The sequence below is a fragment of the Myxine glutinosa genome, chromosome 3 (genome assembly GCF_964187855.1).
Source record: "Myxine glutinosa chromosome 3, kmMyxGlut1.1, whole genome shotgun sequence".
Lineage (NCBI taxonomy): Eukaryota > Metazoa > Chordata > Myxini > Myxiniformes > Myxinidae > Myxine > Myxine glutinosa.
Window position 1 is genome coordinate 36939114 of NC_136263.1, and position 24224 is coordinate 36963337.

Consider the following 24224-nt stretch of genomic DNA (forward strand, 5'->3'; position numbering starts at 1 on the left):
GTGGGACGGGGAGGTGGGGGCGTGGGGGGGGGGGGGGGGAGGTTGTGTCGCATACGTCCGTCCTCTCTGGCCTTCCGCCGACCGGGAGTCGGGAGTTTGCGTTACGAGCAGGTCCATTTGGCAGCTGAAAAAGTTCTCCAAGTCCTTCGTTGTACAAGGCACGGCCCCTTATTGCAAGTATTTTTCCAAGTATTTTTGACTTCTTTTAGAGCTTTGTGAGCCATTTCAGCAATCCTTATGACGGACACATGATGTACTTTATTTCTCCCTGAATATGTACGTTTTCTGGGGTTTCTGTGCATGCACATCGAGCATTCTGGGATGTATTACGTCGCTCTGAAAGGCCTGTATTGTCTGGCAGAAGCGAGATGATGAGCCTGAGGAGTAATGCAAGAAGTAGCCAAAAAAAAGAAATACACAGTCGCCAATCCGAATAAAAGTATAAAGCATGAGTGCCCTTGAATTGAATAAACCAAATTCAAAATAAAAATTTTAAATTTGGAATGGAACAGGAGGTGGTCACATAAAATCTGACAAAATAATGTAATATTCTCGTGGAAATAAAGGAACCGGGACGGAGATGTACTGCCTGCAATAAAATGTTTAGGATTATTAAACATCATGTTTTATTTTTAGTTCCTTTTTCCCATTACAATAGTTTGTTGTCAAACCTGGAACTATGTTTACAGGAGCTTGCCACATGGCCATCCTTAAGATGTGGGCTTAAAGCTAGTTGTCCCATCTGCATTTTGATTGTTGAGGTTAATCAACCCATTTTGATTGTTGAGGTTAATCAACCCACACTAGTTATCTTTCACAAAGAGTAGATAATGTGTTGAGGCAACCCTGGCAAAAGACCCTGCTTTTGGGGTTCACAGTGTAATCAGCACTACACCAGTAGGTGGGAGTGGTGTGGTGTGGATATGGCACAAGTCTGTTTCTTGTATAAAGGATCTGATACACTGCCCTTTGGAATGTCAGTGGAAACAGGAAGGGATCAATAATGGTCCGAATAAATCACACATTGCTGATTTTTGCAAACAAAAATCTCACGATCTAATATATAAAGAAGAAAGTTTGTTTGTTTGTTTAACTGTTTGTTCGTTTATGCATTCAGACCCTGCACGTAACAGTGCAACCAAATTTTGCATGGCCTCTTTCATCCAGAGGAAGGTCGAGGGCTATGTTTGGATATATAAAAAAATTGACCCCAGATAAAAACAGATAATTGGCCTTCAGGCCTCGATCGGGTCTTGTGCTTTTGTGCCTGAATTTGTTTCCCGGGAGCGATTGAGTAATATGTATTGTGGAGATCGTAAGATTGAGGTTGCAGTGATTTGTTGTCCACAACACAAATCTAATTAGTCTCGCCCCGAAGGGGATGTGAGACTATTGCAATGCCCCTGTCTTTGTCTGTCTGTCTGTCCGTGTGTCTCTCTGTGTGTGTATGTTTGTGTGTCTGGGTTTGTGTCCATGTATAAATATTTTTGCTTTGAAAATGTTTTTTTCCCTGTAACTGCTTGTCTGATCGATGCAAAACTTTAAACATAGGAGGAACTCCCCGTGGGGAATATTTTATTGCTAATGCCGACATCATGGGTCACATGGTATGACCGCCGTATTGGATTAAAAGAAAAAAATTGGAAATCATTTTCTCCGAAACTGCTCAACGGAAAAAATTAAAACTTGGCATATGCCATCAACTTTCCATGCAGTACATAGGGGGATATTGATGCACTCTAAGAGTGCCATTATAATTATTATAGTTTAAATGTGTGCCTGTTATTAAAAAGGTTGCCTTACATAGGCTTATTATAACACCTCCGTGTTCAGGCCTCGAGTGAGTATGTTGCTTATACACTGCCTGCGTTTTTCCCGGGAGTGATCGAGTTATATGTTTTGTGATTGTCATGCAGGAAATATTTAAATACATATTTCATTGAATTTCCCCTGGCAACACCGGGTACTTCAGCTATTCGTCAAGAAAAGAAACTATCATTGTCTATAGAGGAGCATTTAAAGAATTGGCTTTGTCTCATTTTAAGGACTTGGCTGTATTTTATAACTATATTCTTTTTATACTGAGCAGGGAATGCAACAATCAAACAAGGAGGTCTGGTGCCTACATATACTGAGCAGGGAATGCAACAATCAAACAAGGAGGTCTGGTGCCTACATCAACTCAGTCTCCATCTGTAACACGGGCGTCGAGCACAGAGAAGGTTGGTATTAATCAAAACTTTTTGGTATTCCAATGACATGTATTTTAATATATTTTTTCTTAAATAGAAGTGTATGCAAAATATTTCATAACCAATGGCGATTCGACATGAAATGCACAAAATTAGATGAAGGGTTGAATGCTATCATGTCTTTTTGACAGGATTTGAATAACGAACAGAGTGGTACGGGCCAATTTTGCCGAGTACAACTGCCAGATTCTTCTTCAGCCGTCATATCTGTGCAGGCCGGCTTGAGTGTGCGTGATGCCCTGTCAGGTCTGACTGAGAAACGAAGCCTGAAGTTAATAGCTCTGGATGTTTTCCTGCTCAAAGGAATGAAGGTTAGCTCCTGAATGGCTCTTTGACATCTTTCACTATCTATCATTTATGTTCCAACTTCAATGACCCTCCTGCCTCAAAGTCTTCATGTCCACTGAAGTTATGGTTGTGGTTGAGTGGTTAAATTAATACCAGGAGGGGTTGACTCAGCCTGTCATCCTTCCGAGGTCGGCGAAATGAGTACCAGGATACTGGGTCCTCTCTCAAGGAGGTTGGTGGCAGGATTTGCATTCCAGCTGCCGTAAAAATACCTCATTCCGTAGCACACACAGTGGTATGTGTGTCGGGATGGTGCTGAGGAGTCGTCCAAGGACGCAGCGACGTGTTGACCCAGCATACGCTCCTATATATATATATATATATATATATATATATATATATATATATATATATATATATATATATACATATATATATATATATATATATATATATATATATATACACATATATATATATATATATATATATATATATCTATATATATATATATATATATATATATATATAAATAAATATATATATATATATATATATATATATATATATATATATATATATATATATATATATATATATATATATATATATACAGGGTGAGTCAAAAGTAGCACCCAATTTCTGTTTTTTTGGCTGTCAGATTCTTTCTGGGATGTCATGTTGTTAATAATTGTCGGGTATAATTGTTGTAAATAATGTTGTTGTTAATAATATTTGTTAATAATAAATATTGTTAATATTGTTCATAATAAATAATTGTTAATAAATAGAAATCGGGCGCTACTTTTGACTCACCCTGTATATACTAGAATATAAGACCCGTCGCTTCGCTGATGGAAATACCAATCTTTGCTGCAATGCCTAATATCTATGGGGGAAGACAAAAAAGGGATTCCTGGGATATCCTGCTCTCCGTGCAGGGACAACCAACATCACGTGTTGGCATTTACAGTTTTCACACGCGTGTCCATGTACACATAAAAAAAAATTGGCTCACAAACATTCCCGAATCCACCATAGTTGGATTTATTGAAATCTGTTAATCCGTTCTCAAGTTATAACACTATAAACAAACAGACAAACAGACAGACACGGCTCCTTTTATTATAAATAAATAATTAAATAAATAAATAATATATTGTTACGGATACGGGGGACGGCACTCCCATTAACAAGGGGGGGGGGGGTTAATCCCCTTGTCTTGTTAAGCTGGCCGTCCGACCGGTCCTGGGGGTATGACGTCACTCCCGGTCAGCGCTGAATAGGGTAGTAGGCCAATTCTTCCTAGGACCTAAGTACCAGCGCCTTCCGGTACGTGAGGAAATACTCCCGCCCGGGCCGCAGCGTAATAGATGGATTGCGCCGAGCGAAGCGAGCTGCGACGCGGGCCATTAACAAAGGACTAAACCTGATTATAAGCGGTTCTGCCGAAATCGCGCCACAGGTACTCAATCGGGAAATCACTAAAGCGATCGGACGAGAATGAAACCAAGAATAAGAAGGAACAGGTATTTATTAATTAACTATACAAAACCAAAGAAAGAGAAGGAACGAAAGCAATCTGAAGAAGAAGAAGACACAGCGCAAATCCTTAAACAGTCTTACTTAAACCCACAGGACAATACAGACAGACTCACACGAATAGGGACTTGCAGGCAGGAATGGCTGGAGGAGATGGTTCAGGTGGGACAACAGGGCTGGAAGGTTTGGCAGGGTACAGCAAGCAGGTCCGCTCCAGCTCCACGCTCCGGGCTGGAAGCGAGCAGCCGGCGGCTCCACGTATCCAGCTTTACACGGCAGGGGCTTCCTGCAGCAGCTCCGCGCAGCTCGTCTCTCCTGCCTTCTCACCGACTCTCATGCTCCCTCACTCCTCTCTTCATCTGCTGCCTCTCCTCACTCATCTGCATAAGCAGTCCCTCGCAGTCCCTTTTATTGGCCTTGGCCGTATCAAGCCGCCGGCCCCACTGACACGCCTACCGGTGGGCTCACCTCGGTGATGGTTGGTTGGTAAGGGCTCTCTGACTCCACCTTTGATGATGAGGTGGTAACACGCCCGTGATCCGGCGGCTCCTCCCCCTTTCTTCTCCGATCTTGGCCTCGTGTGCAATGGAGTTTTGGGGCGTGGTGCCAACGAAAACAGCCCAATGCAACGGCAGCGAACGCCGCCGAAAACAGCCCAATGCAACGGCGACGAACGCCGCCGAAAACAGCCCAATGCAATGGCGACGAACGCCGCCTTACTGGCACTTTGAAGAGACGATTGGGGCACTGAAAGGGACCTATCTTATTTGATTGATGCAACGTAGAGTCAACTATTGGAAACACAGCCTTACCTGGAACACATAATAATGACATAACTATAGAGAGGTCCTAAAGTGTCCTACGTGTTGTACATGGACTAACTAAGGTGCAATCTTTAATTAACAGCCAATTAAGGGGACATGTACACAGGGGTCATTTATAAGGGAATTTACTACTAAATTTACATGTGAAGGTTCTAGAAACCACAACAATATGTATATATATATATATATATATATATATATATATATATATATACCGTTACGTGCTCCTCCCAAACCCCCTGGTCACGGTGTACCTCCGAGCCCCGAGAGGAATCACGGCAGAAAAATGTGTTATTCTGTATGTCAAAGATCAATGGTGAAGCCACACCAATTGTTACCAACAAACAAATATTGTATTAAGATCACACAAGAATAACAGTACAACAATAATATTAATCAAAAGTACAATCAATATATATACTATGATGGTACCATCAGGTTCGTACAATATAACTCACTGTGCTCCAAGTGAGCGGAAAGAAGAGGATTCCCAATGTCTCTAATTCCCGGCTTCAAGCCAAAGTTGATTCCGGCTTCAAGCCAAAGTTGATCCGCTCCAGCGATCATCAGATCAATGTCCAATCGAGACCAGAATCCCATTGGGTTGGCAGTTAGTCCTGCTGCCAAAGCTTTGCAAAGGCGCCCTCCAGGCGACTGGGAAATCCAAAGGCGCCCTCCAGTGTTGTCACTGAACTACTCCCTCAAACTTTTGTGAAATCGTACCAAACCTCTGGTATGCACCTATCTCTCCCGTGTTTATGTCCTATTGAATTTTTTTTTTTTAAATTAAAAAAAAATATATATATTTTTCAACTTCAATCTTCAACTTCAATTGATTATAAAATGTAATGTCACATATATTACAGATACATTTGTGCAAAAAAATTGTTTGTATTATGATTGGTGTAAACCATGACAAAACAGCAACTCAGGTACAGTCATCTATCTATATATCTACATATCTGGGCAGTGTCTGTGTTGTCACTGAACTACTCCCTAGTGAACTCACTGTCACTCTACTAGTCTGTCACTGAAACTTTTGTTTCCGTGGTGGTGAGGTGTTTTAAATTACGTGGTGGTGAGGTGTTTTTAATAATGTGGTGGTGAGGTGTTTTGAATCGTGTGGTGGTGAAGTGTTTTGAATTACGTGGTGGTGAGATGTTTTGAATTTCGTGGTCATAATGCGTTTGAATTTCGTGGTGGTGAGGTGTTTTGAATTACGTGGTGGTGAGGTGTTTTGAATTATGTTGTGGTGAGATGTTTTGAATTTTGTGGTCATAATGTGTTTGAATTACGTGGTGGTGAGGTATTTATAATTACGTGGTGGTGAGGTGTTTTGAATTACGTTGTGGTGAGATGTTTTGAATTTTGTGGTCATAATGTGTTTTAATTATGTGGTGGTGAGGTGTTTTGAATTAATTTGTGATGAGGTGTTTTGAATTACGTGTTGGTGAGGTGTTTTGAATTACATGGTGGTGAGGTGTTTTGAATTGTGTGGTGGTGAGGTGTTTTGAATTTCGTGGTGGTGAGGTGTAATTGTCCCAAACTTCCAGTCTGCACCTACCTCTCCTGTATGTATGTGCCGAGGGGTTCTTTTTTGAAATTTTAAAATATTTTTTCAACCTAAATCTTCAAACTGAATTGCTTATAAAAATGTAATATTACAAACACTACAAATAAATTTGTGCAAAATAATTGTTTGTATGATGATTGGTGTAAATCATGACAACACAGCAACTCAGGTAGTCATTATCCTCAACTAAAACAAGCCCGATCCTCTGTAATGACGCGTGGTGAGGAGCCAAGCTAGTATATATATATATATGTATATATATATATATATATATATATATATATATATATATATATATATATATATATATATATATATATATATATATATATATATTGTTGCGGTTTTTAGAACCTTCACATGTAAATTTAGTAGTAAATTCCCTTATAAATAACCCCTGTGTACATTTCCCCTTAATTGGCTGTTAATTGAAATAATTGCACCTTAGTTAGTCCACATTGCAACACGTAGGACACCATAGGACCTCTCAATAGTTATATCATTATTATGTGCTTCAGTTAAGGACCTGTTCCCAATAGTTGACTCTGTGTTGCATCAAATCAAATAAGATAGGATCCCTTGAAATATCCTCGTGGCCTCCTAAAAGTGTCAGTAAGGCGGCGTTCGCCGCCGTTGCATTGGGTGTTTACTGGCTCACATCGCCCCAAACTCCATTACGCACGAGGCCAAGGAGGGGAGAGGAGCCGTCAGCGTACGGGCGTGGCCCCCACCTCGTCACCAAAGGTAGAGCAAAAGAGCCCTTGCCAGCCAACCAGCGCCGAGGTGAGCAAACAGGCAGGCGTGTCATCGGGTCCGGCGGCTTGATATGGCTAAGGCCAATAAAAGCAAGAGAAGGGACTGCTTATGCAGACGAGCAAGGAGAAGGCACGACCAGGAGATGAGCTTCAGAAGCGGATGAGAAAGGAGCATTGAGAGACGCGCAAGGAGGCTGACGACCGGGGTTTCGTTGTGAACAAAGAACAAGTGCGTGCACGCGGACCTCGACGTCGTGCCGTGATCCCCAGACCTCCCTGCTGCCCGTTCTGTGGACCGACTGCTCTTCTCATCCTTCCCGCGATTCCTGCCTTCAATTCCCCATTAGTGTACGTGAGTTTGTTCGGTTCGTCTTGTCCTGGGGTATAAGTTAAGCCTGTATAGTTAAGCATTGCACTGTGTCTTCTGCTCTTTTCCTGTATATTACTTTTATTTCTTCTCTCCCTTTGGTTTTTGTATAGTAGTAAATAAATACCTGTTTCTCCTTATTCTTGGTTTTCATTCTCGTCCGATCGTCTTTGTCTTTTCCCAATTGAGTACCTATGGCGCGATTTCGGCAGAACCGCTTTTAATCGGGTTTAGTCTATTGCTAACGCCTCGGATTCCGGACTGCTAAACCGCTCGGCAAAATACCATCTTGTCCGTGGTTCGAGCGGTACTTGTCTCCCTGTTCTGCGGAGGGACTGATAAAGGTATTCGGGATAAACCCTGGACCAATAACCCTGATCAGTTCAACCCCGCAGAGGAGCGTTACAGGTACCAGGACCGGTCGGACAGCCAGCTTAAAAAGACGAGGCGATTAAACCCCCCTCGGTAAGGGGAGTGCCGTCCCCCAGATTCCGTAACAATATATATATATGTATGTGTGTATGTATATATATATATATATATATATATATATATATATATATATATATATATATATATATATATATATATACATACATACATATATATATATATATATATATATATATATATATATATATATATATATATATATATATATATATATATATATATATAGTAACGGATCTGGGACGACGGCGCTCCCCTTGCCAAGGGGAGTTAACCCCTTGTCCGTTGTACAGGCCGTCGCTGATCCTGGGGGTCTGTGACGTCACTGGTGGTCAGCCACGACCAGGGTAATCGGGCCAGAGACCCAAAAGAAAGACCCCCCGAATACCTGCTGACCGTGACCTCCCAACCAGCGAGGAGACAGCCCCGCCCGAGTCGCGACAGTAATGGACACGCCGAGCGAAGCGAGTCACGACCCAGGCCGTTAACAATGACTAACTCGATTATAGCGGTTTTAATCGTGCCACGTATACCAATGGAAAGAAAAGACTAAAGCAACTGGATGGAGATGAAACCAAAGCTTGGAGAAGGAACACATTTATCTATCTATAATTCCAGTAATCTCTGTGTGTTTGTTTGTACGTTTGTACGTTTGTACGTTTGTACGTTTGTTTGTCTGTGACCGCTGTTTCTCGACAACCACGGGTCCGATATACTTTAAACTTGCCAGGTATATTGCTGGGGACCCGAGGATGTGCCTTTTCAAGGTTTCATATTAATCGGACAATTACTTACCGAGCTATGTCCAAAAAACGATTCAACCAATCAGAGAGCAGCGAGCTATCGCGTGTGCCGAACGTGGCGGACACACTCTGCCTCGGATGGCACATTTGAGAGCGTATTCATTTATTTCACGTTTGCAAACTATGTTGGCGCTATGTTGCCGTTAAACTATGTTTTAAAACTAATAAAAACCATTTCATCTAAATAGAGGGGGGGGGGGGGATTGTCACTGTACTCGCACGAGCAGATGGCGGAAGTGCCTGACCGCCAAGTGAAGTCCGAGCAACTCGCGGTCGAAGGTACTGTAACGGCGTTCGGGCGGGCGAAGCTGCCGGCTAAAGAACGCCAGCGGTTGCCAAGCTCCGTTTTAAAACTAATTAAAACCCCGGGGGGATTGTCACTGTACTCGCAAGCCGTTCGCCGTTCGCTTTGGCGTTGCGAATGGACCAAAACATTTCATGGACCAAACCATTTCATGTAAAGCGTTCGCCGTTCGCTTTGGCGTTGCGAATGGACCAAAACATTTCATGGACCAAACCATTTCATGTAAATAGAGGAGGGGATATAATTTTAGATATAGATATAGTACGGGCATGCCCTAGTTATAACAAACACCAGAGGAAAAGAAGGATCAAAGCCGTACAAAGATAGATGGATGTAAAATTACACAGGGCAGCCTTATCTATACAGTCTTACTTATACCCAGGACAGAACAAACAAAGACAGACTCACACGGGGATGATGACAGGAATGGCAGGAGAAGGTCCGTCCAGCTGGCAGGAGCGGCCGGTTCAGCTCGTTCAGCCGTCGAGGTGCCGCACCAACCTCGCGCCGTTGGTTTTAAGCGAACCCGACAACCGCTGGAACAAAATGTGGTTGCGTCGATGCCACGACTCTCTCTCTCTCTCTGGGGATAATACTGGGATTTCCCCTCGCAGGCAAGGCACGATCTCTTTTTGCTGCGCGTGCGTCGCCTCTGCTGGTCTCAACCCTTCTCTCTTCTTGCGCGATCCTCAAACGCATATCTTAAGCGGGGTCGTGACACGCCCTCGGCCGTTTGGGTCCCGCCCCCGTGCTCGGTTTGTAGCCTTATTAGGCAATGGAGCTGAACAGCTCCGCCCTCGTGGCGAGCCACGGTCACGTCTCTTCTCGGCGACCCCGCCCTTCTTGTTCAAACAGAGCACGGAGCACATGTTCAAAATGTTTCAAACCCAGGCCAGTTGAGAGGGCGCGCACCCCACGCTTGTCGAGCTGCTTTGCAGAGAGAGAGAGAGTTTGCTGGGGTATGGAATCATTGAAGGGGAGCTATCCTTATTTGTTAATGCAACGTGGTGTCAATCTAGTGGATACAGAGCCTTAATTAAACATAGAATAGGAAATAATTCGCAAGATGATTCTAAGATTGGCTGCGTGTTGCGATGGCCTAGGGTGCGATATTTAATAATTAATAAAAGGGGATTATATTACAAAGGGGGATATTTACAAGTGAAGTGGGGGTTCCCAAATCTGTAACAATATATATATATATATATATATATATATATATATATATATATATATATATATATATATATATATATATATATATATATATATATATATATATCTATCTTACTATAATTCACCAAATGTCCGTCTGTCCGTTCGAAGGTACCGCAAAAACGGCTGAACCGATCGCAACGATATTTTGGGTGGGTAATTCTACGACCCCCTGGAGTAAAATAGGCTATATTGTTTTTCCAGGTTTTCCAATTTTAAAATTTTCCAGTTTTTCCAAACACGATGGAATAATAATGAACAGTGATGTGGCTTTTGTTGAAATTCTACAAACTAGGGCATGCCCGTACTATATCTATATCTAAAATTATATCCCCTCCTCTATTTACATGAAATGGTTTGGTCCATGAAATGTTTTGGTCCATTCGCAACGCCAAAGCGAACGGCGAACGCTTTACATGAAATGGTTTGGTCCATGAAATGTTTTGGTCCATTCGCAACGCCAAAGCGAACGGCGAACGGCTTGCGAGTACAGTGACAATCCCCCCGGGGTTTTAATTAGTTTTAAAACGGAGCTTGGCAACCGCTGGCGTTCTTTAGCCGGCAGCTTCGCCCGCCCGAACGCCGTTACAGTACCTTCGACCGCGAGTTGCTCGGACTTCACTTGGCGGTCAGGCACTTCCGCCATCTGCTCGTGCGAGTACAGTGACAATCCCCCCCCCCCCCCCTCTATTTAGATGAAATGGTTTTTATTAGTTTTAAAACATAGTTTAACGGCAACATAGCGCCAACATAGTTTGCAAACGTGAAATAAATGAATACGCTCTCAAATGTGCCATCCGAGGCAGAGTGTGTCCGCCACGTTCGGCACACGCGATAGCTCGCTGCTCTCTGATTGGTTGAATCGTTTTTTGGACATAGCTCGGTAAGTAATTGTCCGATTAATATGAAACCTTGAAAAGGCACATCCTCGGGTCCCCAGCAATATACCTGGCAAGTTTAAAGTATATCGGACCCGTGGTTGTCGAGAAACAGCGGTCACAGACAAACAAACGTACAAACGTACAAACGTACAAACGTACAAACGTACAAACAAACACACAGAGATTACTGGAATTATAGATAGATACTGTTTAGATTTTGATGACAATTATGAACCTGCAGCGAATGCGGAAGTGGACAGATGACGGCATTGCGTGGGTTTGATAATATTCCAATACAACCGCCATTCAATCGTAATGTTGAATCGTTAAACGTTAATCGTGTTAATCGTTTTGTTAAAGTATCAATTGATGATTGGAATTGAGTGAATACAGTTACGATTTTGAATTCGTAATTGTATTCACCCTCCCGTACGGAACTTCACATAGGATTTAAAGATTTGTTTACGTCACGAATGTTGTTTAAAGTTTATTTTCTATATTAATGTTATTTAATTTGTGATTGGAGTTATGCTGTTTTGGAATTAAAAAAGCGATATCGAGTTCAAGTGAATGACGGAATGCCGTGACGGTTTCTACTTTCTAAAAGTGAATTCGTGGATCGCCATATGCAGATTCGCCATTGCCTGGGAATGGAACACACGCACCTGTTTGTTTGCGAACAGGTACGTTTTTCATGGAAGGCCTTCACGAACTTGCTGTCCATGTCTGACGTGCGACTGAAGGTGCTACAGTAATGTGGAATTTATTGGTTTCATGCTTTAGCATTCGCCGTTTCTGCATTGCCTGTTTGCTTCTGGCCTCCCACCCATGCGTAGCTAGTATATATAATGTATATATAATTCCTCACTATATACCTATATATATATATATACCTCACTAGTATATATAATGAGTGGTTGGTCTGTACATGCAACAATATGAAGACATTTTACTCTAACTATTTTGGAATTAAAAGTCCCAAAAACCAAAAGAAATAAAACCAAATGTTTTAATCGAGTTGTTACTTTGTGAACATCATTTTCTTATTTTAGCCCAGTCTTTGGCTCAAGCACGTTTTTTTATAATGTAATGTAAGCAATATTTTTTGTGTTGGTTCATTTGATTTCTTTCAGGCACTGGATTTAGAAACTGACAGTGAAATGCTGACGAACAAGGAGATCCGACTAGAGAAGAGGGTTCTTTTTAGGTATGCAAAAATACATAATATTATTTTAGTGTTGTCTTTGCACACCAGAATTAAACATGGATACCATGATATTATACCAGGGCATACTTTTAAAGAAGCAATCCGTGTGTGTGTGTGTGTGTGTGTGTGTGTGTGTGTGTGTGTGTGTGTGTGTGTGTGTGTGTGTGTGTGTGTGTGTGTGTGTGTGTATCACTAATAGGCTAATGTTGCCTGTCTGTCTGTCCCACCCTGAAACACAGAAATGCTCATCGGAGAGAAAAAAATCGCACCTGTGTCCGAAGAAAACGGTTCAGTTTGGCATTTTAAATATGAAATAGGCAAAGCGTAGAAACGAATTGAACCTTTTAGATTTGCCCTTTAGAATTACCCTTAGGATTTGCCCTTTGGAATTGCCCTTTAGAATTACCCTTTAGAATTACACTTTAGAATTACCCTTTAGAATTGCCCTTTGGAATTACCCTTCAGAATTACCCTTTAGAATTACCCTTTAGAACCCATTAGAATTATCTTTTAGAAATCTTTAGAATTAAACACGGTGGGTTTGAAAGGTGGTTCTTCTTCATGTTTGATGGATGGATGTAAGGAAGGACATAGCCAGGTATTGAAGTGGCTTCACTGCTTAAAAATCAAGTAAAAGCTGCTTTCAATCAATCTTAACCCATGGGAAAATTGTGTTTTTTTTCAATCAGACTAAAATATTTAACCTGGGCAGCGTATAGGCAACAGACCGTTGCCTCAATCCTCCCCAAAAAAAGATATTTTCTGTTAAGAAATAGATATGTAATACTAGCAGGGGTACCCGGTGTTGCCCGGTCTATTTTTTGTGGGGTCCTAAAATACTTCCCTTCATCCCCTAAGGAATGGGGCTGGGCATAATTTAATATAATTTGTTTACCTTTCATAATAATTTACTTAGTTAATAATGTTCACAATGTTAACAATGTTAATAAATGTTAGTTAATAATAATTTACCTTTCACATATAAACAAAGGCTTTGGCACTGTAGAGCAATTAAAAAAAAAAATACAACTTGTTTTTAAAAAATTATCAAACAGATTTTGCCTGAAGCACTCCCCAACACTCCAATGAACCTCTGAAAGTTTGATGAAGATCTGTTCAGGCATCTCTGAGAAAAATGGCGACACAGGCAAACTGCTCTTATCGTATGGATATATCCCATTTTATTTGAGCTCTTTCAACAAGCGCAAGAATAAATGGCTTTCTGTTTTATTTTTATGCCTCCGCCGACAAAGTCGCTGGAGGGATTATGTTTTCGGGTTGTCCGTACGTCCGTCCTTCTTTTCTCAGCAACAATAAGTCCGATTGAGACTAAAGTTTCAGGGTAGGAGTGACACCCATGCATAATGTATTTACAGACTTGGCATTTAATATGGAATATTTTTTTTGTGGGGCTGAACTTACTTTTCAAGATGTCTTAGAACCAAAAGTTCATTGGAATTATGTTGAAATTATTTTAGATTTTGTTAATGTGACCTTTAAAAGAAACAAAAACCACATTTGACATTTCGAAACAAATAAATTGATCCTTGAAAGTGATGTAAACTGATATCGAACTCAATTCATGGACAGTACTGTATTGAACTTCTGTACGTTTTCCAGAAGTATCTCTTTATTTTGCACATTAGCCAAAATTTTTTTTAACAAAAACAAAAGTTAAATTACGACTGGGATTACGGACAGTAAAATTACAGTTCAGTACTTCGTGTAACCCCCACAAACATTCAGGAGAGCACGTACACGTTGAGGCATGCTGTTCACGAGATTTGCCAAGGTTTGGACAGGAATCGCTTGCCATGCAGTGACAATAGCCTGCTGCAATTCACGCACAGAGGTCGGCTGCTGGTCCAAGTGGTCGATTTGACGCGTTAATTCTGCCCACAAGTTCTCTATCGGATTCATATCCAGGGACATGGCAGGCCACTCCATATGCTCTACACCACGGTCAGCAAGAAAGTGTTGGATCATGCGAGCATGATGAGGCCGTGCATTGTCATCTTGGAAGACAAAGTTTCCTCGAAAGGCTGCACGAGCAAATGGAAGCAATGTTTCTTCCAGAATGGCTCTGCACTTGAACTCGTTCAGGTTTCCATTCAGAACAACCAGGTCAGTTTTGCCCCCTGCATCAAAAGCAGCCCAAACGGTCACCCCACCACCTCCAGCTTGGACTCTTGGCACTATACAATCTTTGTTGTAGGCCTCATGCACTTGTCTGCGCACTCGGACGTGGCCATCTTGACAATAGACCAGAAATCTAGACTCGTCACTGAAGATCACGTAATTCCAGTGTCCTGGCTGCCATTGACGGTTCTCTCTGGCCCACTGCAATCGGCGCTGGCGGTGTTGTCTGGTCAGGCGTGGCTTTCTCAGGGGACGCCTGGCACGATAGCCTGCTTGAACCAGTCGTTGGTTGACTAGCCTTCTGGATACAGGCACATTTGTCAGTTGTTGCCACTCAGCCCTAAGCCGATTAGCTGACTTGGTACGGCCATTGCGGACTAACCGGTGCAGCTGGTGATCATCCCTCCTTGTGGTTCTGCGGGGACGTCCTGGCCTCGGTATTGGAGTAGGGACACCCCTCTGAGCATTTCGTTTCAGGATCTTTGACACCTGACCTTGAGTGGTGCCATACTGCCGAGCAACAGCACGCTGTTTCATGCCGTAATTTCGTAAAGCCACCACTCCATGACAAACAGCATTGTCGAGTTGACGGACCATTTCCAGAGGAAGCGGCAATAACTTTTGGAGACGTGCAGCAGTTGTTTTCCACTAATACAGAACGCAACAACCCTTGTATACCCGACTGTGAAGCCAATCATCAAATGCACCTGTCCGTACATTTTGCCATGCCACCTGTGATATAATCCTGTTGTTGACTTCTTGCTGCGACAGACAATCAGTGACATGGTTCTCTTAACAAATAAATCACCAAAGTGTAAAAGAAACTCACCAGATTGATATACTGAGTTAAGAAAGTAAACCCAAGTCAAGAAAAAAAAAATTCCATATTAAATGCCAAGTCTGTATGATAATTATGACATCATAAGTCACATGGTATGGCAGCCATCTTGGATTAAAAGCAAATAATAAAAAAATTATTTCTCAGAAACCGCTGAATGGAAAAATTTAAAACTTGGCACATTGTCAAGTATTCCCAATGGGGACCAAAAGCATGATAATAATGACATCATAGGTGATGTGGTATACCAGCCCAAAATGTTTTAATTAAATTCCTTATCCTCAAAATCTGAAATTGCATGCACATGATCTATGACCCACTTGTATTGAAATATTAAATTTATGACATCATAGGTCACATGGTTTGGCAGCCATTTTGGATTGAAGGAAAATATTAAATAATTATATTTCTTGAACCGCTCACCCTATCGATGCAAAATCTGACAAATATCAGCACTTTTGCATATAGTTTGAAAATGATGATGTCATAGGTCACGTGGTTTGGCAGCCATCTCGGATTGAAAAACAAACCTTATCCGATCAACACGAAACTTCTCAAACGTCATCCCCGACCCATACATATGCAGAGTAATGGCATCTAACCGTTGTGGGACTTTGCGGAGGCATATTGGCGACAGTCGCATTGTTCTAGTCTTGTTTATATTGTGGTATTTTTACCATGGGTTATTTTTTACCAAAGGTGGACGGAGGTTGTGTTTTCTCCTGTGTCTGTCTGTTTATCTATGAGCAGGATAATTAAAAAAGTTGTGGAAGGATTCGGCTGAAATTTCGTGATCAGGTTAGATGTATGACAAGGATGAAGCGATTAGATGCTGATGAAGATCCGGATCCAGATACAAGAATGTTTTTTTAATTCTTCAAGTGATGAAGAGAGATGGGGCCAAAAACAATATATAGCACGATATCTCAAAACGTTGCGGACAAGTTATGAAAAAAGTTGGTGGATGAGTTGGTTAGGCGACAAGAACAAGCCGATTAGATTTTGGCTCAGGTCTGGATCCAGATCCGGCCTATCAGTGGGATATAAACATAAACTGTTCAGCCTGGCAGAGGTATGCACGGAAATATACCAAGTGTCGTTCTAGTTTGTACAATTTTTATAATGTTTGAATTATGATCATCAACAACACTTCTTTGAGTCACCAACAAAACTGCTCTTCCATCAACAAAACCTGACTTTTAAAGTTCTGTACCACTTTAAATATCACATTTCATGTAAATCAAAATTGTTGTTAGAATTTTTTTGTAGATGAGAACTAATTATGCTGCAGTTGGAGAGCAATTAATTTGAGTAGACATTAATTTAGGTATCAGGTGATTATCAATTAAGCAATTGACAAGCTTTAACTCATTCAGTAAAGTATGGCAGGTTTAGAAGTTTGATGGAGTTTTGAACTTGTGAAGATTCAATCCTCTAATTCAAAATTGGAAACCCAATTCAGATTTCCCACTCCATTTTCTGTTTCCCTATAAGACTCTCAATAAGATTCTCCCATTGTAAGCAAAAAATAATCTAATTGTCAAACCACAATGTTTCAATAGTTTAGGGTTGCATTCCCATCTGAGTACATAGGTCATGATGCTGAGATCGCAGGTTCAAATCCCATATACTGTGGTAACATGTCCATTTATCCTTATGTCTTTGTTCTATATGGGATTTAAGTCCAAGTTCCACCATAATCACTGTTGAATTAAACTGTTAAAGATGATGAAATATGCTGACACTTCTTTGTTTTCTGATTTTCCAAGTTTGATTGCTGAGCTGAGAGACAATCCCAGTAGTACAGATGTACGCCATACGGCTGGGCTAAATGTCCTTATGAGTCTTTTTTATTTTTTATTTTTAAACCCAGTACTGTTCACGGTCTTTTCCAAAATTCATCACATCACCACTGTGAGCTTCCATGCCCTTACCTGACACCAACACCGTTGTAACCTCTTCCAGGCTAGACATGAATTCCATGGGAAAGGCTGTGGGTGTCAAAGCAAAGCAAGGCAAGCCTATTGTCCAGGTTCTGCAGTCAGTTTTGTCCAAATATGGCATCCAGCAGGACTGTGACAATTTTACTGCACACTTGGTAACTATAAACCTCAATTACTGTTAACCTTCAGAGCACCCAATATCCCTCCATTTCCAGTTTTTTTTACTTTCCCTTCCTTGTCCTCTTATTCATCACTCTGCAGTAATATGCATAGAGAGGATAGAGTTTAATCTGGTCAATCTTTGACTCGACAGTTTGGAAAGCAAGAGCTGCTGGACATGAGTGGTGATGTTTTGAGCCTTGATGGACTACATGTGGTGATGGATGTAAAGAATCCTGGTGATCAGGCAGGTGAGTTGTTTTTTTGCCACCGCCCCCGAAGGTGGCTCGAGGCATTATGTTTTTGGGTTGTCCGTCCTTCCGTACGGGCAACCATATGTCCAATTGAGGCGAAACTTTCAGGGTAGGAGTGCCACCCATGCAGAATGATTGAATGATAATTGTTATGTCATAGGTCACGTGGTATGGCAGCTATCTTGGATTAAACACAAATAATTAAAACATTCTTTCTCAGAAACCGCTGAATGGAAAAATTGAAACTTGGCACTGTATACCAGCCAAAAATGTTTTAATCGAATTCCTGATCCTAAAAATCTGAAATTGCATGCACATGATCTATGACTCATTTGTATTGAAATATTAAATTTATGACATCATAGGTCACATGGTTTGGCAGCCATCTTGGATAGAAAAACGAATCTTATCCGATCAACACGAAACTTCACAAACATGATCACCTACACATACATATGCAGAGAGTACATTTTTGTTTAGGTCATATTTCATGTCATATTTCATATTTCATGGCAGCCATGTTAGCTTGAAAAAAATATATATATATCCCTTCTCTGAAACCGCTTCACCAATCAATGTGAAACCTGTCATGGCTGGTGGAAATGTCATACTTGAAAACAGCTGAAGGGATTTAAATCAAACCTGTTTATTTTTAGGACAGTGAACGAGGGCACAAACCCGTGACATGCAGAGGTATATTGGCGACACAGTCGCATTGCTATAGTTTTTTTTAAATATAACTCTATTCATGTAGATTGCTTATCATGAATATCATAAATATTGGGTGAGCAGTTAAGGAATTTGAACAATGGGAAAAGGTCACTTGGCCTGCCATGTCTGTGTTACACCTACTTCATTTTATCACAACCCTCGTACAGGCTTTAGTCAACTATACCTGTGCAAATAGTGTGACCGACCAGCACAAAAATGCAGGAAAAAAAATGCAAGTAAATTCATCTGAATGCAGAATACAACTACTACTACTACTACTAATCCGCATGCCCAACTAAGGGGCACGTAGTGACCCCCATAACCATTGGTCTTCCGCATTCTGCCAACATTCACGTGGGTTCAGGCCAATCTCATTGGCGCACTGGCATAACCAAGAGAGTCTTGGGTGTCCTCGAGGATGGCAACAGGTTTGATCGGATCAGTGACCTTGGTAAGGCCTCATGGCAAATTCCAGAAAGATATGGGCTGGTACATGTCCCCTTAAGTAGCGGACATGTCCAAACAGGGAATTGCATCTCCTTGCAATATTGAGGGTGATTGGGCCAATTCCAGTGATCTCACAAATGGCCCTGTTTGAGACTCGGTCATACCATCGAACCCCAAGGGTGTGGCATTGACGACATCAAATATGGAAAGCTTGTAGGGTGTCTTGGTCCTTTTTCAAAGGAGTCCAGGTCTCACAATCATAGAGGAGAACAGGTAGGACGCATGTTCTGTTAATGCGGAGCTTTTATGGTAAACGTTCATGGTAAACTTTCATGGTAAACGTTCATGGTAAACTTTCATGGTAAACGGTGTGGTGGGTGGTTCGGGTGCAGCCACCCGGCTGCTGGTTGCATCATTTTTTTTCTGTGGGCGCGTCTGCCGCTGATGCAACCAGTTATCTGGTGCTCATTTTGCCGACCTCGGAAGGATGACAAGCTGAGTCAACCCCACCTGGCTTTAATTCAACGGGATTCAAACTCAGGACCCTAGGATCCCAAGATCGCCGCCCAAACCATTAGGCCAACACCAGGTGATATGGTAAACAGTGATGTTTTCAGACAGTGAATTTTTATTTATTTATTTATGTTGAAGGCTCCAGTCAAGGAGTATCGGTCCTCATTGAGGCCAGGCCTTAAATAAAACTAGATGGTATTCACAGAATACTTACCCCACGCAGTCAACCTGGTGCAAGCCAACTCTTCTGTTTCTTAAGGGGTTTTTTTCCCCTTTGATCCAATATGGCTGCCAGACTACGTGACCGATGACATCATAAATGTATATTCTCTAATATATTGTTGTGTAATATAATCACACTCAATAAATTTCAAACTTGTTGAAAATTTCAAACTTATTTATTATCTTTTTTTTTTTTTTGTATACAAGATGGAGGCTCGAGTAAGAGCTAACATCAATCACAAAAAGACAAACTGACACATAAAATATACAATAAAGGGAGCGGGAGACAAGATGGGGAGAGAGGGGGCAGCACACAAGTACAACAGCAAAGAGAACAGGTACATCGGGAGATCTGTGGGAGGGAGAGGGCTTGGGGGGAAGGAGGCACGGGAAGGGGGTGGGGGGAATCAATATGAATAGGGGAAATAGGGGGAATTTATTTAGAAATCAATAGGGACGTATGCAACAATCAGAGAAAGGGCTCCATGTCGATGCCTTTTTTCTCGTGGTGGGCCAGATTGTCATGGGACTGTCCGGGTGCGGGTCGGAACAATAACCGAGTCGTCATTAGAGGTTAGAAGAGTTTAATTTTAATTTCCGGTTAATTGTCAAACGTGAGGTCTGTATACAGCTTAAACATATAATGGTATGGTTTTCGTTTTTCTTTGTCAGTGCGAGCTATATGCCTGAATCTTTGCGTGTGGCATGGTGGGTGCAATACAAAGGAAGTGAAAGCTGAGCGTTCATAAGGTCTGAAGTCTGAACCGAATGCGTCTATGTGGGTCGGATGAAATCGCTTTGCAGGCCGACCCTCTCAGGCCGTAGATTTTCTACCCCTGCTTTAAACGAGCCACAAGGAGAGGGACTGAAATAGGGAGCCGTGACATCAATGAGCCACCCATATCACTTGCCAGTGGTAGGGCTACTCCATGGATGCGCTGTGACACTTCTGAATGGATGAGGGTGTAGGTTCCAGGTATTCTAGCTTCAGACAAGCCTGTTGCTGATATTTGGAGTCTTGTCATTTCACGCCCCATGGCTTCCAGATATCCTAATTGGGCTAATGATAATACGCTCCATGTAGTGATCCGTCAAGTGTGTTGAAGATCAGGACTTGGTGGGGCCAAGGAAGAGCCTTATAATTGGTGGGGCAAAGGAAGAGCCTTATCTCAGCCTACCACCTCCTCGAGAGGGGATTTGGGTGGTAGGTGTCATACTCGCTGGAAAATCAGCACCAGGTTGTCTTAGGGGTCCTAGATATTCAGGGGCTCTAACTCTGGTGCCGTCAAATTTGCCACCATAGTCAGTGTGAGGGATTGACCCTTTATACTTCATTCGTTGACAGGGGGAACGTGAAGTGCAGTAGATGGAGACAGTTCTTCAGAAAGTTGAGTAATGTGCTTCCATTTATGTCAGACTGTGCCGTTGATCCCGAAAGGAATTCTTCCGCCAATGAGTGGCTCAAGGCATCAATGCTTCCCGGTGCCAGGTTATTTAGCCCATAGCTGGGCATTTTAAATTGGAGTTGACCTTCTCTTATGTGGGCTGCCAATCAAGGCTGGCAGCCCCCACCCTCCTGGAGCAATCTGGTCTTAAGGCACCAGCAACCCGCCTTGCACACCTCTGCCATCTGGTGGAAATGGGAGTCAGCACGAGAAGCTCGGCAGTAGGAGTTTGGGTAGGAAAAGCTATAAGAGATTCTGACTGTATGGGGCATTTCTTGGATGGGGAGTGGCTCAATTTTCAATGCTAACCTAATCCCAGTCAATCCTAACCCATTGACTTTTTCATTTTCTTTATAATAAAGATTATTGCCATCAAAAACAAATCAGTTTTGTGAATGGCAAAATGAAACTAGATATCTGCGATCACAAAGTGATCACCATGGGTAGGGCCTCCCCCGGATTACACTTTCCGATGACCCACGACTTACCCTTGGCCTTCAATCCAATGATGGCATATTTTTTACAGACCGCCACATGACTTTGACCTTTAACAACATTTAGGGATAGAGTGTAAATTAAGAAAATGTGATGACTCCAATGTAGTATTTGGTCTTCCGTTTAATCAAGTTATGATTAAAAAGGTGTTTTTTGTAAATTAGGTCACAATCCGAAAAGGTAGGTCAAAGACACAAAACAAATATCAGATGCACAACATCAGCGCAGATACACTATTATGATGCAAGAACATATTGGAAGGTCAGGCGGTCTTTGAGATTCCGCATTGGTAAAATTGAGCGAAGACAAAAAAAAACCACTCCTTTTTTCAGAGCACCATTTGACCTTGACCTTTAACTCGGAGGGGTATGATGTAGCTGAAAAATAAATGCACCTTGTTCTGGTCTATCTTGAGAGGACAAATTCGTTCCGATCGGACAAACCTTTGGAAATAAATGTTTAAAAGTCTCGGACAAACGAAAAATGGTAAAATGTCTGTAATTGGGTCATGACCTTAAATATTAGGTCAAGGTCAAAAAATTACCTCAACCCTACAAACTTTCTATTCACAACATTGATGCAAAATTAAATTCCAAAAGTCCCAGCCGGCTCTGAGATAGAGCTCGTAAATTGGGAGTGCAGCAAGAAAAAACAAAACCTAAAACCTAAATGTGGTCTTGTAGTTATAGGGGTCTAATAAACTCTGGGGTACCATTAAAAATTAGGGGCACTAATTGTGGAAAGAAACCCTACAGCAGCAATAAGCCTCCATAATCTTGTAGGAGGAGGCTTAAATATTTCTCATTCTCCGCGGATGCGGATATCTTATTTCCTGTAGAAAATAGTTTTGATTAATTTTAAGACCTGTTCTTGTTTGCTTTGTTTGTAAAAACAAGACGTTTAATTCCCCTTTGATTTCATTGAGATTGAAATCTATCATCTTTGAGGCTGCATAATAATAAGAGGGATAAAGTGTAGTTTTAGGATATAAGATTGATGTTTTTAGGCCAAGATTGATGGAGGACATGAAATGCCAGCACCACTATGCCAGGTGAGACTGTAAAAGAAGCAGGGAACAAACAAACTAATTAAAGTATGTCCCTTATCTACACACCTTTATGAGGAGTGGCCATGCAAGAGTGGCAGTTTGAGTACAGCGGATAACAACAACAATTGTGCATTTTATGAGAAAAGCATGAAATTTCTAACATACAGTCACGTGAAAAAGTAAGTACACCCCATGTAAAGTTTCGACTTTTTCAACATATTTCAACATACAGCTGTTTGATCTTCATTTCAACAATATTGACAGATAAAGGTGATATAATACAACAAATATCATGAAACATTTACATTTTGTAGTCCATTGTATAATTTAAATAAACATAAATGCAAATTTCGCATGTGGAAAAAGTAAGTACACCCCATGTAAAGTTTCGACTTTTTCAACATATTTCAACATACAGCTGTTTGATCTTCATTTCAACAATATTGACAGATAAAGGTGATATAATACAACAAATATCATGAAACATTTACATTTTGTAGTCCATTGTATAATTTAAATAAACATAAATGCAAATTTCGCATGTGGAAAAAGTAAGTACACCCTTGGCTCTAATAGGAGGTATTGCCCGCTTTGGCAGAAACAACCTCAAGTAGGCGTTTCTTATAACTGTCTACCAGTCTCTGACATCGACTGGGAGAATTTTTTGCCCACTCCTCCATGCAGAATTCTTTCAGCTGTGCGATGTTTGAGGGGTTTCTTGCATGCACAGCTCGTTTCAAATCCCCCCACAACATTTCGATGGAATTTAGATCCGGGCTTTGACTTGGCCATTCCAGAACCCTCCATTTCTTTCTTTTCAGCCATTCCTTGGTGGATTTACTGGTATGTTTAGGGTCATTGTCATGTTGCAAGGTCCACCTTCGGTTGAGCTTCAACTTTCCGACAGATGGCCTCACGTTATCCTCAAGCACCCTCTGGTACAATGAATAATTCAGATGGATTCTATGATGGTGAGCTGCCCAGGCCCTGATGCAGCAAAGCTGCCCCAAACCATAATATTTCCACCACCATGCTTTACAGTTGGTATCAGGTTCTTGTGGTCAAATGCTGTCTTTGGTTTTCGCCAAACATGTCTTCTGGTACTGTGCCCAAATAGCTCTACCTTTGACACATCCGTCCAGAGCACATTGATCCAGAAGTGCTGGTCTTTGCCTAGGTGTTCATTGGCAAACTTTAGTCTTGCCCTGATGTTCTTTCTGGACAGCAAAGGTTTCCTCCTGGCACACCTCCCATGTAGATCAAATTTGTGCAGCCTCTTTCTAATGGTAGACTCGTGCACTTTGACATCAATAGTGGCAAGAGCTACCTGTAGGTCCCGTGATGACATTCTGGGGTTCTTAGAGACTTCTTTCAGCATCTTGCGGTCTACTCTCGGGCTGAACTTGCTGGGGCGGCCTGGCCTGAACAAGTTGGCAGTTGTTTGGAATCTTCTCCACTTGTAGATGATCTTCCGGACAGTCGATGATTGATTTCAAATTGCTTGGAAATCTTTTTAAATCCCTTCCCAGACTCGTAGGCATCTATAACC

General features: G+C 41.6%; 2 protein-coding genes across 7 annotated transcripts in view; both read left to right on the forward strand.

Annotated features, from left to right (window-relative positions):
* Window positions 1-24224, forward strand: part of C3H2orf42 (chromosome 3 C2orf42 homolog) — a 357660-nt gene that overhangs the window by 86915 nt on the left and 246521 nt on the right. The window lies entirely within an intron of this gene.
* The window catches only part of LOC137423667 (regulator of G-protein signaling 12), a 62947-nt gene that overhangs the window by 15062 nt on the left and 23661 nt on the right, over window positions 1-24224 (forward strand). For all 6 annotated transcript variants that reach the window (XR_013622806.1, XM_068111059.2, XM_068111058.2 and 3 more), the window contains 5 exons: window positions 2140-2222; window positions 2384-2563; window positions 12388-12461; window positions 17404-17536; window positions 17695-17791. Coding sequence is in view for 5 of the 6 variants with exons in the window: in XM_068111059.2 (XP_067967160.2) it covers window positions 2140-2222; window positions 2384-2563; window positions 12388-12461; window positions 17404-17536; window positions 17695-17791 (567 nt within the window). In the remaining variant the exon portion in view is untranslated. The remainder of the gene's footprint in view (window positions 1-2139; window positions 2223-2383; window positions 2564-12387; window positions 12462-17403; window positions 17537-17694; window positions 17792-24224) is intronic.